This window comes from Dama dama, chromosome 15 (assembly GCF_033118175.1).
Source record: "Dama dama isolate Ldn47 chromosome 15, ASM3311817v1, whole genome shotgun sequence".
Classification (NCBI taxonomy): domain Eukaryota; kingdom Metazoa; phylum Chordata; class Mammalia; order Artiodactyla; family Cervidae; genus Dama; species Dama dama.
Window position 1 is genome coordinate 63,718,592 of NC_083695.1, and position 14,230 is coordinate 63,732,821.

The 14,230-nt window shown below is 51.1% G+C and overlaps 1 protein-coding gene across 5 annotated transcripts in view; it reads right to left on the reverse strand.

Annotated features, from left to right (window-relative positions):
• Positions 1-14,230, reverse strand: part of SORBS1 (sorbin and SH3 domain containing 1) — a 232,300-nt gene that overhangs the window by 102,715 nt on the left and 115,355 nt on the right. For all 5 annotated transcript variants that reach the window (XM_061162242.1, XM_061162241.1, XM_061162244.1 and 2 more), the window contains exons 6-7: positions 9,496-9,564; positions 4,685-4,813 (exon numbers count right to left, since the gene is read on the reverse strand). In XM_061162242.1, coding sequence (XP_061018225.1) covers positions 4,685-4,813; positions 9,496-9,564 — 198 coding nt within the window. The remainder of the gene's footprint in view (positions 1-4,684; positions 4,814-9,495; positions 9,565-14,230) is intronic.

Consider the following 14,230-nt stretch of genomic DNA (forward strand, 5'->3'; position numbering starts at 1 on the left):
TTTTGTTTGTTTGGTTTTTGGTTTTTTTTTTTTGGGTGGAGGCACCAGGAACAGAACTGAGGGCCTCATACATGGAGGCTGAGCTTAAACTGGGCAACTCTGAGGGCTCCATCTGTCACTACCTCAGAGAGCATCTCCACCCTCCCAGTGTTCACATGGATGCCAATGGCTCCCAAGTCTGCAACTTGGATTCCAAATTTCCAAATGCCTATTAGAAACTTCTTCCTAGAAGTCCTTCTCTTGCCAAGAAACTCAGTACATCAAGGAACGGAATTCAACATTCCTTCCGAGTCCCCTCGTATATCCAGCGTCTCCATGAATGCCACGTTGATTCTCCTAGTCAACCAGGGAAGGCGCCTCCTGCTCAGTACGGAGTCCTACCTCTCCACGCTCCTGAGACACTGCGCGAACCCTGCCACTCCACTCTTCCAAATACACGCCTCGCTTGGCCCCTCCTCTTCCTCCCCCCGCCCACCCTCCATCACCACACTGGGTCTGGACCCTCAGAGTCTCTCACAGGAATTACTGTAGGTCTTTCTGCAGTGGCCTCCTGATTTGCAGTAACTAGACTGGCTCCCATCCAAGAGCACCTGGTGCCTGCCTGGCTCTGGGCTACGTCCTGGTACGGATGAGTCGCGGAATCCCAACAACCCTATGAAGAACATCACTTTACAGATGGGAAACTGAAGCTCCCCAAGGTTAATTAGTCAGTGGCAGAGCTGAGCCTTGATTGAGGACTGTGTGATTTGAGAAGCAGACCACCTCTCACAGGGCGAGGGAGCTGGATGGAGCAAGGACAGGGAAAAGGGGACATCCCTGAAACGTGGGTGTCAAGGGGCCATATAGAGAAGGAAATCAGGCCACAGGTATGGGGCAGTAACGTGAGAACAAAGCTTCTAATCCAGGCAAGTGATCAACAACTTGGAGACTGGCAGGGATGGAAGAAGGTGGTAAAGCCAAGGAGCAAGGCAAAGAGGAACAGACCGAGAGGCTGGGGCACAGATGCTGGCCCTGGTGGGAGCAGCTGGTATCTGACACGTGCTATCTGTGAAGACACCAGGATCAGGAAGCACACCTGATCCTTAGCAAGAGCCTGGCAAGGCATCCTGCCTCATGCTTGGGCTCCCAGTCCAGGCTGGCATGGCTGCCTGCAAGTACTGCTGAGAACTGTTTTCATGAGCTGAGTCAAGGCTCAATGGCTTGGTGTGGCCAGCAAGTTGTCATCCAGAGGCTCAGGTGAAGGGAGTAGGCAGGGGTGAGTAGGGCTGAAGAGCCACACACACCCAGCAGAGTCAAGAGATAGCAGGATGAAGACCAAGGACCCGAAGGATAAGAGCCCTCCAGTCCTTAAAGTCCCACTGGAGCTGCATCCTCTTTTAAACTCACTTCCAGTGCTAACTCATTCCAGCCTGTTGGACACCTAATCAGTGTATTTCCCTGGCCTCCCACTCAACCCCAGCTTTTTCCTTTCCACCCAAACTGGCCTTGTATAACAACCCTGAATTTGTCTCCAGTGAAGAAGACTCTGTTTGTATCAGTTTAATTTCCAAACTTTCTAAATTTATAAAATATTTTGGAACTAGAAAGGCTTAGAAACCATTGGACCCAAGTCCTTCACCCTTCATTCGTGTTTCAAAAGTGTGACATTATGCATGGTCAGAAAACAGTGAAGTAAGGGCCCATACCTGATTCTCCTGTTGGAATAAACTGTTTTTTGTGCTCGCATAATGCACCTAAAATTTTTTCCCTTTTCTCCCCTTCTCATCACAATTCCTGGTGACTCCCAGTGATGTCTAGTTCCTATATGCTGCAGAATGAATGTTTGTTGATTTGGATTTAATGATCTCTGTTATCTGGCAGAAGATAATCTACAAAGATTAAATTTAGTGCAAGATATGGCTTTCCTGATAGCTCAGTTGGTAAAGAATAGGCCTGCAATGCAGGAGACCCCGGTTCGATTTCTGGGTCAGGAAGATCTGCTGGAGACGGGATAGGCTCCACACTCCAGGACTCTTGGGCTTCCCTTGTGGCTCAGCTGGTAAAGAATCCTCCTGCAATGTGGGAGACCTGGTGGCTCAGATAGTAAGGAATCTGCCTGCAATGCAGGAGACCTGAATTTGATCTCTGGGTTGGGAAGATACCCTGGAAAAGGGAATGGCTACCCATTCCAGTATTCTTGCATGAAGAATTTCACGGGGTCGCAGAGTCAGACATGACTGAGTGACTAACACCTTCACTTTCATGTGAATGATGGATAGCCATCCCCTAATCCTTCAAGGTATTTCCATTTTAAAACAAGATCCTTTAAAATTCAAATTAGCTGTTACAAATCTGCAAGATATAGAATTATCTGGGGACTAGACACAGTTTCCTAAAGTGCCCAAACCACTGTATAGCACTGGAGTGCAAGCCTACAGATGGCAAGGCAGAGTAACATTGGGGCTCTGTTGTGCCATATTGTGACCACCAGGGGGAGCTCAAGACCCCTTCTCTTCCCATTCACCGCAAGAGGAAGGGCCAGGCAGTTGATTGGTTATTTTATCAGAACATAGGGCAGCAGGTATGTTCTTTCTCTTTAAATTATCCCTTAGGGTTCTCTCTTCCCCAGAGGTCCTCCAGCTTGGGAGCTGGATCTTCCCAACGTCACCACCTTTCCTGAGAGCAGAATGGCAAGCTGTAGTGGGGCAAAAGTTAGGTTCAGGAATACAGAGTCAATAAGCTACTGTCAGCCTACAGTGCTGGAGGCCACTTACACCTTCCCCTGAGCCTAGGGATAAAGCAGCTTTCCATAGGGACCAACACACCAGAATAGGGCTTGTACTCAAACTCTAGCCTGTACTTGTCCTTGGGTATCTGCTTTGGTACCTGTTCCACTGGCTGGGATGGACATAAAGTTCGGTTTCCAGGATGTTGGGCACTGATCATCTCCATCCTATATAATTCCATCTATCACAGCACACCATTCCCCACCATACCAAAAGAGTCTGCACGTCTCTGGCACCAAGGAAGTGGTCATCACCCCAATTCATTTTCTCTCTGCATTTCCTTCCTTCAAGACGGGAGAAAACACCCATCCCCTATAGTCAGAGTTCTCAGATGTGGTCCTGGGACCGGCAGCATCAGCATGACCTGAAGGCAAAATCTCGGACCCCCACCTCAGGCCTACAGGTGGGAATCATAAAGCCTAACACTCTGAGCTAGGGTCTGGGAACTTGCGTCTCTACTCAAGGTGATTCTGACACAATCGGCTGAAGTGTGAGAAACACTGCCCTTCAGTGGAAAGGGGCTGCCCCAGCCTAAGGAAACAGTGCCTGGGGAACCTCAAAGTCAGCCTTTCCCAGCTCCCAGAAACACTTGGGCTGCAGAAAGGGCTCCCCAGAGAGGCCCAAATAATCATAACCTGCTAAGAACAGGTTAAGTCTTCCCTGGTGGCTCAGAGGTTAAAATGTCTGCCTGCAGTGCAGGAGACCCGGGTTTGATCCCTGAGTCAGGAAGATCCCCTGGAGAAGGAAATGGCAACCCACTCCAGTATTCTTGCCTGGAGAATCCCATGGACAGAGGAGCCTGGTAGGCTACAGTCCATGGGGTCGCAAAGAGTCGGACATGACTGAGCACTTTCACGTTCACGAGCAGGTTAAGGTCTGCCAGCTCATCTCACGCCACCAGGTGTGGCACGAAACGCTTTACACACTTCATCCTCACAACGATGCTGGGAGGCAGGTATAGTTCTCAACCCCATTTTTCAGATGGGTTCACCAAGGTTAAGAGAGACCACCTATCTCATCCATGACTGAATAGCCAACAGGTAGTGAAGGCAGGACATGAATCCCATCTATGAGGTTCTAAAATCCCAGGTCTGGGCAGTGGCTCAGATGGTAAAGAATCTGCCTGCAATGCAGGAGACCTGGGTTTGATTCCTGGGTTGGGAAGAGCTCCTGGAGGAGGGCACGGCAACCCACTCCAGTATTCTTGTCTGGAGAATCCCATGGACAGAGGAGCCTGGTGGGCTACAGTCCATGGGGTGGCAAAGAGCCAGACTCGACTGAAGCGACTTAGCATGCACGCACTTGTGTCTACTGTTTCTTAAAAATAATAACCAATCCAAAGTCCCAGGTCTCCACCACAATGTGGAGCTCTAGGCACCCGGGTTTCCTGAGTGATGGGATGGGCCGGGGAGGGGGGCTTCCTTTGTCTGCTCCCTCCGTTCCTAGTCTGCACTGGCCTTAGACATGCTCTGCAGACCTGCTGCCCCAGGTCACCTCCCTGTCTTCTTGGGAGCTAATGAGGCCAGACAGCCACCTGCCCTTCTCAGTCTCCTGGGATTCCGCCCCAGCCCCACCTGTATGGTCACCGCTGAGCTCCCAGAAGTGGGGATGGGCTCAGAGAAGCCTAACCTGGAGGCTATCTCAGCAATCCCTCCCGAGACCCCTAAGCCTTCTCTGTCCTCCTGAACACTGTCTGCAGAGCCGCAGACTGCCCACACGTTCCATCAAAAGCTAGAATACAGTGGCCGCTGCCATGCCTTTGCCTGAAGCCAGTGAGTACCTGTTCATTTAGGGCAGTGATCATCACCCACCACAGCAGGGACAGGAGCAGACTGTGCAGGGGCCCCTGGAGAACTGGGAGGCAGCCGATGGATTCTGCAGCCCCGCACCCCCAGCCCTGGGTCTCCGAAGCAGCGCACCTGTTTTCCTCTCCTGCTTCGGGGTCTCCTGGGGGCTCACAGGGCTACTGCTTGGGATCTCCCTGTAGGAGGACGAGGCCCGGAGAGTCACCGCTCCCTTCCCAGTGCAGATTCTTGTAGGATCCATGTCTGAAAAGGAAAGATCCAAAAGGGGAGACTGAATCCAGGGCGCCTGAAGAATTAAAACCATCATCAGCCAGCAATTTGGTCCAGCTGGGGAATGAGATGAACCTGGTTACAGACAGGCAGAATCTTGCGGTCAATGAAAATTAATCTGTGGATGATGGAGAGGGACAAACCATATTTTCAGGGGTTTCCCACCTGTCATGAGGTTAGGAGGGAATGGAGGCACAGTGAGTTCTGAGTCAATGGATGCGTTACAATGTCAGCTGGAAATATATCCAAACCAAAGCGGGTTGATTTCTTTTATTAAATGAAGTTTAGTTTGGTGAGCAGACTTCTGACCAATTAGTAAGGCACAGGTCAAGAAAGAATTTATAAAAGATATCTCAAGTTCCCACACCATCCTTTTTATAAAAGAGCAAGTTAACAGCACAGGGCATTCGGTGAAGGTTCAACAGACAATCATTTCTCAGAGCAGTCCCTCAGCGGAAAAAGCAAGACAATCTCCTTGTGCCAGCAAGCCAAGCCCCCTGCAGGGGTGAGACAGGATGTGCTGCCTGGGGAGAAAGATCACGAGGCCCGGAACCTCACATTCCAAACTTAATGAAGAAAATTCGCACCAAAGAAAACGACTAGAAACGCTAAATCCTTCGAGGAACAGTGTTTGCGGCACTTCCAGCCGAGCCTTCCCTGGGCCCTGACCCCTCCTGCGGTTCACAGTGGCCTCACAGCAGACCCAGGTCATCTTTCAGAACTACACTGAGGATTTCAAAATAGGCTTCAAAACAGGCTGTTCACCCTCCAGGAAAATCAGTAAGGAGGAGGCAAGAAAGCCACGCAGACCACAGTCCTGGGAGGCATATGTGCAGAATGTTTCTCTCCGTGAGTCTGAGTGGAACTGAATTCCAGTTCTGCAAGTTGCTCACGGCACAGCCTGGATCTCAGGCCTAAAACTGTCATGAGTGGGATTGTGGGGAAAGTTAAAGGTGGGCAGCAGGCAGGATGTGGGCTCAGATGTCCAGCTCATCCCCGCTCCTGTGCCACGGCTGAGAAATACCAAGTTTCTTGGCTCCTCCTTCCCACTCGGCAGCCCCCTTTCCGACAGCACAGACAGAACGATCATTAGTTACAAAACGGATTGATCAGCTCCATCAGCACCTCTTGCACAAAACACATATCCAGCAGAGCAGGCAGCGGCCTTGAAGAGCATCTGACTTGTCCAATCCTACCAGGATAAGTGACCGATGTCAGGGAAATACTGGGAAAAGTGATTCATGGGCTTTTCAAAAGGGTGAGGGGCACAGTGACAAAGCCAGCCCATCCACAGGGTCCTGTGTGCATAGCCAGGTGGGCCCAACTCCTGAAAGTACCATCGCTGGGATACAGAGACACCTGGGCCTCACTTGTCCCATGCTGTGTAGGAGGAAGCTATGAGCTACGATCTGACATCTGAACTGTACCAGCTCTGAAGTGTGCCAGCCCCATGGAGAAGAGAGGCAGGGAGCGAATGCAGGTGGGGCTGGGGGCAGGGGAGGGAGTGCTCAGGGAAAAGGCCCCACCAGCATCCCAGAGACACAGCCTGATCGGGCAGCTGCTTCAAATCCAGCCCAATTCAGAAATGCCCTGGGCAGCCACGTTGGTTCCTGGGGACGGTGGAGTTTTAAATAAACTCTGGGGAGCTGGCACCTCTAGGAAGAACCTAAGTCACCTAAGGGGCTCAGACCTGTACCAGCTGGAGTTGACGTTCAGCCTCTGGACTGACCTTCTCCCTAAGCGGGGAAGGGCAAAGCACCTGTCAGCCCCTTCCCACATTTGCCCGCGGCTCACAGAAACACACACACACACAGAAGGAAGGAAACCAGCCAGAGAAGTGAGAGGGAATGGCTCCTAAACATGCAAGAATGAAGCCTCCGAGTCTTTGTTAGAAGGAAAGAAGATCATGCATGGTCTGCTAACAATGAAAAAAAAAAAAAAGAAAAGAAAGAAACCAACCCAAGGAGAGATACCTGGAGGGAGTACTAGGCCTGCAGAGTTTTTCACTGTCTTCACAGGGATTATTTTAACAGCAGAAATAGAGCGTGCACGTAAAGGGTCGGCAGTTGCTGAAAACACAAAAGGGTAAATGGTGCATCCAGAAAAAAAACATTTGGGAAACCCTCAGGCAGTGGAGGAACCCGGCAGGGACAATAGGAGGAAGTCGCCCGCAGAGAACAATGGGAAGAGCAGTGGACGCAGGAACTTAAAATAACCCGCTTTCGCTCTTCAGAGTCCTGCGCCCGGGTGGGCAGAACCCTCCCTCCACCGCACCCCAAATGCAGCTGGTCTGTGCCTTTGCCGCCTGGCACACCAGGAACCTGCCAAGGCTCTGGGCAAGGGGACTTACAGAGACGCAGATGGCCTGGCAAACAGGAAGGGGAGAGCAAGTGGGGTCCCCAGGGCCCCTGGGAGAAGGCTTCTCGGGGGAGAGTTACAGCTCATGGGCCCCAGAGGAGTGGAGGAAGGACAAGTCTGAGAATCGCCTGGTCCTTTCGGCCCTCTTGGCTGCTACTCTAGGATCTTAACTCTTGGGGTCTTGGGCCTGCTCTGACAACCCTGGCCCTCTGGCCCCAGGCAAATCAGAATGGCCATCTGTTGGGCAGCAGATGGTCTACTTAAACTCACCCCCTTCCTGGGCAAGAGTTTGCCAAAGTGTCCGAATGCACACTTAAGACTCTGGGCAGTGCCCACGCGCCTGGCCCAGGACGCTGACAGCAGCTGAGCTCCCTGAGCTGGGGTACTGCCCAGTACGCGGGAGGAGGCTGCGGACCTCAAATCCAGGTGCTCAGACCTCCCTGGGCCCCCTGCCTCCCCAGGTTCTGGAATCACAAAAGTGGGCATCTTCCCAATCCCACCTTCTTGTGAGATCTCCTTCTGTCCCAGCGGCAGCAAATAAAGAGAGATGTGCGCTCACAGGCTATGGACCAACATCACACCAATGGGCAACACCCAGAGGTCTCAGGGCCCCAAATCCACTTCATAACTGGGCCGGGGCAGGGGGGGGGGCGGGGGGTTGGGCTGTTTGGGAACCAAGACTGTCACAGCTGCATCAATATCATGCTGACAGGCTTGCCAAGGGGACGGGAGGAAGGAGGTACCCCTGCAAGGGCAGTTCACCTTCCAGTCCACCGGGCTGCCATTTCACGAGGCGCGTGGCGGTCATTTGGCCGCCAAGAACTAAAGGGAAAACAACAATCCTGCACGTGTTCAGATACAAACCTGCTTTCACAGCAATCCTACCGACTGCTCCCTAGGCCACCTGGGAGGCTGGGTGGGAGGTTTTTGTTACCATTTTCAGAGGAAGAAGCAAGACTGTTGCTCAGAGTCAACCAGTGCTGAATGAAGAGAGCGAGACCAGAGCCCGCCAGTGACCACCCCAGGCCGCCCTGATGGCTCCAGGGGGCATCTGCCTTGATTTTCCAACCAAAGGTGCGTCTTATCGAGGAGAGAATAGAGCGGAGCGCACCTCCACTTGCCACCCTGCCGTACACCCCCGAAGTCTCCTGTCCCCCAATGGATTCACAGGGCTGGGCTTGACGGTGAGCACCAGACACCCACGTCTCCCCCACGTTCCTCAGAAGATGCTTAAACACTCCCCTGTGGGCACCGCCCTTCAACATCCCCTTAGCAACTTGGCCGAGGTTGGGAACATAGCCCCACACCAGGTAAAGAGAAGGGCAGCCAGGCAGGGAGGCAAAGGGCAGGACAGCAGGACCCCTTCTGCACAGGGGCGCCCTAACCAATGGGCCCTGGCGCCCCAGCCCTCCTATTCTCTACGCCTTCACTCTTGGCTGCTCTTTCTGACTTTCCACTTTGCCCTCTCTCAAAGGGAATACGTGGCTGACCCAGACAGTAATTACCAAGTCCAAACATGTCAAACTGTAAACAAACTCTGAGAGAGGGTGCATTGTGACTCAAAAGCCCGATGACAGGACTTCTGCCCTCCCTGATACCATAAGACATAATGGGATGAACACTGATAGAATCACTGGAACCTGTGTTTCAAGCAGGAAAAAATACTGCAGACCATCAAATGCCCTCATTTTCTAAATAAGGAAACTCATAGCCATAAAGACAATGGGCCTCCCAAGAGGTGTCTGTTTATGAGCGGCAGGCCAGGACTTGAACCCCTGCCTCCTCTCACTGCAGAGTGACGTGGGAATCCTGCTGCTTGGCTGTTCAGGATGAGAGATGGGACCTCAAAGGTCATCCTATCCATCATTCCTTTCACACTTGCATCTTTTGTCCTAAAATTTTAAAAATTCAAAACTTGGGAGGATGCCCATGAAACGAATGTCACCAAAATGATTTATTTCAGCTATTTAGGCTCTAGCCTCAGAGTCAGGATGCTGAATATGTCACTATTTATCACCGGTGAAGATGAGATGCCAGGTAAGAGACTGCGGGCTGATAAATGCCATATACATGAGGCCTCTGTGATTTGCTGGGTGGTTCGCAGCATCCTGTGAGCTGGGAACAGTTGAATACGTCACCTCACAGTGGGAAACGGCAGCCTCAGACTCAAGTCTCAGAAAGCCTGGGAACAGGTCTCTAGGTCACAGCCTAATTAGACCAGTGACTGTTCCCACCAGGCAGGTGGCCCCAGGCCCTGCTCTTTCTAAAAATGCCAGGCTTCCCTTCGAGAGCCTTACCTTTATCTTGCCCATTGCTGCCCGGTGCCAACCCATTCACCACGGCTTTGGAAGCACCCACGTCACTTTCTGAAAGAAAGAACGAATAAGAGCATGAGGCTTGTGATCACATCTCCCACCCTTTCTGAGTCCCGCCAGTGCAAAGTTCTGGGTCTCGGGGGCTCTCTCAGGCCTGAAAAGGGGCCCCGCAGCGTCATGGGAGAGTTCTGAGAATGCTTTGTGGCTTGAACCAGGGAGGATGCAAAAGCTGTTTGGATGGGAAGTGTGCCGTGAGTGGTATTCTCTGGTCTCCTGGCTTGGCTTCAATTCTGACATTTAAAAAAAGAAAATCTTAATTCCCTCAAAGCAGCATCTTCTGCCTGACAAAGGCTTATCTACCATTCCAAGGCTGCTCAAAAGCATCCCTGTGAATCCTGAGAGCTGTCAGCCAGACAGGATAGAACCTCAGGCTCTGTGACACTTCCCTCCACCCCACCCCACACCTACAGCCACGGAAGCCACGCTGGCCCAGCCCCCAGACCACGGTCCCCAGCCACAGCTCTTGTGTTCTGGTTGTGGAGATGACCTGGCTCCCTGACTGCTCTTCCTGGCTCCGTCCTGCCCCTTTCTCCACCCCAGCCCTCAGCCTGCATCCCTAAGACCACCATCTACACCCCATAGGCCTGAAAACCCCCGGGGTACAGGACAAAACAAGACGGGACAAAGCAATGTGAATTTCTAAGACCCTCCACTTTAAATGTACTGCATTTCACTTCTAATTTGAAAATAAAAATACTACCGGAGTCTAGAGTTGGGAAGTCAATCTTTTTTTTTTTTAAGTTATTTATCGGGCTGCACTGGGTCTTCACGGCGGCACACAACTAAGGATGTTCAGTTGCGACATTCAAACTCTCAGCTGTGGCACGTGGCATCGAGTTTCCCGACCAGGGACAGAACCCAGGCCCCCTGCACTGGGAGCTCGGAGTCTTAGCCACTGGACCACCAGGCAAGTCCCCTGGGAAGTCAATCATTTATATTATCATTTCTACGAGGAAAAAAAAAAATTGAACTTGGAATCAAGTTCCCCCAAATGTACATATGATTGTTTGGAATATAATTTTTTAAGTAAGTGAGATGGCGTAAGTGGTTATATTCAAATTAACAAACTGACCTTCGTGATGATTAAAAGCAAGCTAAAGACCCAGTGGCCAGCAGCTACCCAGGGACAAAGCCTGGGTACCCACCCCAGACTCTAAGCCCTTCAGCCACTGGTGCCAGCCCTTTCCCAGCAGCAGTTCCCCTCCTGCGCCTGCCCGCCATGACGGTCTCCTCACAACCTCTTCAGCAAATCAGATGCTTTCTGATCTTCAGGCCTTGGATCTTGAGAGGCCCTCAGCCAGGAAGGCCTGCGCCCCCTCTTCTACCTTGGGGAAGTCCTCTGTACCGCGAGGTTTACCTTGAATGGCACCTCCTGTGTTGTTGGCGGGGACCTTTCAAAGTTCCGCTCAGCTGACCACACTGAGACCCTCATTGCCCCCTGGCAGCCTGAGCGCCACCCAGCTCCCCATCCCAGAACTGATGGTGGAAGCCCGGAGAAGACAAGGGGGCAGGACCGGTGATCAGCAAGGTTGGGGTGATGCCGCTGCAGCCGAGAGCCAAAAGTGTTAGTCGCTCAGTCATGTCCGACTCTTTGCAGCCCCATGGGCTGTAGCTCACCAGGTTCTTCTGTCCATGGAACTCTCCAGGCAAGAATACTGGAATGGGTTGCCATTCCCTTCTCCAGGGAATCTTCCTGACCCAGGGATAGAACCTGGGTCTCCCACATTGCAGGCAGATTCTTAATCGTCTGAGCCACCAGGCAAGTAGCCAAGAACCAACCAAGCCACAAATATAATAGCCACGGTTTTATAAAGCCTCTGTTTGCCTGATCTAAGGGTCCTTGCTGAGCATTCATTCCATAATTAGCACCTGATTTTTATCCTTAATATCCAAGCCCTAGAGCTAGGAGTTAAGAACTCTCATTTTATAGAGAAGAAATCTAAAGCTCAGAAAGGATGCCAGGCTCTAAGATCACTAAGAGGGGATTTGAAGTCTGTTCTGATCCATCCCATGACTTATCTTCTTTGTCCCCAGCTGAGATGAACATTTATTTTTAAAATAAAAAATGGCTTTTATATATAGAATACTCTCTATATACAAATCAGATATACTCTAATAATGGTTTATATATATTCTATTTCCCCAAATGCCCCAAACCCCAGTAGTGCCTTTGGCTGAGACTGAGTCATCCTACCTGGGCTCTTAATAATCAACCTCCATGACTTCAACTACACCGACAGGTCAGCCAGGGTACTCCTGGATCCAGAGGCAAGCAAGGCCGCTGCCCTCCCCCACCCCCTCCAACCATAGTGGCCAGGACCACCTGATACTGGCTCCACAGGCCTCCTGTTCACTGCCCCCAATCCATCTATAGGAGGTTAGTTCTCCAGACAAAGTTCCCTTTGCACCTACATTTCTGGGATGGATGGAAAGAGGTTGTTGGTAGAAAGCCAGAAATATACGTCAAAGAAATATCATCCGTTTTTACCTCCCCATCTTTTCTGACTATATTTTCTTGGGCTCCAAAAATCACTGCAGACAGTGACTGAAACCATGAAACTAAAAGATGGCTTGCTCCTTGGAAGAAAAGCTATGACAGACCTAGATAGCGTATTAAAAAGCAGAGACATCACTCTGCCGACAAAAGTCCATATGGTCAAAGCTATGGTTTTTCCAGTCATGTACAGATGTGAGAGCTGGATCATAAAGAAGGTTGAATGCCAAAGAACTGATGCTTTCAAATTGCTGGAGAAGACTCCTGAGAGTCCCCTGGACTGCAAGGAGATCAAACACGTCAATCCTCAAGGAAATCAACCCTGCATATTCATTGGAAGGACTGATGCTAAAGCTCTAACACTTTGGCCACCTGATGCTAAGAGCCAATAATTGGGAAAGACCCTGATGCTGGGACAGATTGAGGGCAAAAGAAGGGGGAGAGAGGATAAGATGGTTGGATGGCATCATCGACTCAATGGACATGAATTTGAGCAAGCTCCGGCAGAGGGTGAAGGACAAGGAAGTCTGGCATGCTGCAGTCCATGGGGTCACAAAGAGTCGGAAATGACTAAGTAACTGAACAACAATCCCGTCCCTATGCACCTGCCCTCATTTCTCCTGCTGGTCTCCTTCTTAGGACTGCAGGCCTGGCTTTGAGCCTCCCTATCTGGCTGAAGTAGCCCCAGGGAGTGGGACAAAGAACAAAATGGGACGAGCATCCCCAAGCCAGCAGCCTCAGAGCTTCCACAAGGCCCAGACCCATGTTCTTCCTTTCCTGTTTTTTTTTTTCCCCTTAAACCCAACCAACCAAACTCGAAGAAATTTGGAAAAATAATTCCATCACCACAGACTCTCATTTCTGCAGCATGGTGTGCTGGTAACCAGTCACCTGGGGTTGGTTGCCTCAGCAGTCACTAGCCAGATGACCCCAGACAAATCACTGCCACACAGGGCCTCAGTTTCCTCATCTCTAGAATGGGAGTGGTAAGCCATGCCCACTTCTGTGGATCTGCAGGAGAACAAAATGAGATAAGCAAGTAAAGCCCTGCCTTGATGACTGGCAGTTCAGCTCAAACTAGGAATAAGAACAATGTATTGTCTTCATGTTGCTCTTTCCATCAAAGGTTAAGAACAAGTGTTTTTTTTAAAAAAAAAAAAAAAAAGAACAAGTGTTTTCTACATAGCTGCTTTCTTCCTGATGATCATTTTTATGAGTGGTATAATCTCCCATCAAGTAAACACACAGAATGAACCTGCTCATTCCCCACCTTCACATGGGTGATGTTTTTAGTTTCCTTCGAATTAATACAGACATTCCCAATAGGGGAGTTATCATGTCAAAGGGTCCAGATTTCTTGGACTCTTCCTGGGAAATGCCTCCTTTCAGTACCACGCCTAAGGAAAAACCCGGGGAGAAGTCCCAAGGGCATCTCCTCATCCTCCACGGCCCCTCCCTGCCTGCCTCTTCCGCCTTTATTTCTGCCAGGAATGGTGATGTCAGTTTAGGCTAATCCTGATATTAGAAGGACAAGAAACTCTGGGTGTTGGGGGTAAGTGCTGGCCTATTTTAAATGATGGCAAGAACAAAAACCCCAACGAGAAGAAAAACTGAGTTACAGAGCAGGGGCTACTAGCAATGCCCGAGCCCCTCTGGAGGGGAAAGGAAGGCACGCAGCCTTCTCATGAAGCAGAAGCATCATGGAGTCAAGGACCAGCCCAGTCCTGCTCCTTGCAAGGCTCGAAGCTGGGCTGATGACCCACGGACAGGACACTGGTCAGGCCTTGGGCACAAAGCTCGGCGCTTCAGAAGCGTTGCCCCACTTAATCCTCACAAACCCCCATTAGGTGATGCTTTCCTGATGTCCATCTTACGGAGGGGTTCACCACAGGCCAAAGCCTGCAGGGTGGTACTTGTGGCCCCGAGCTGACCCACCTGGGGCCCTTCTCCTCCCAAGAAGCCCACGCTGTCCGGCAAGGGTTGGGATTCAGCTGAAAGAGCCTGTGAATGTGAACACACCCAAGGATTGGTTTTCGCCTCCAGAGGTCTCTGATAACACTCTGGAGACACTGCAGGCTTGGAGGCGCCTAAGCGAGCTATCCACTAGGTCATCCTGTGGCCCACCCCGCCGGCAGGCCTCAGGAGGTGCCAGGGAACACTCAG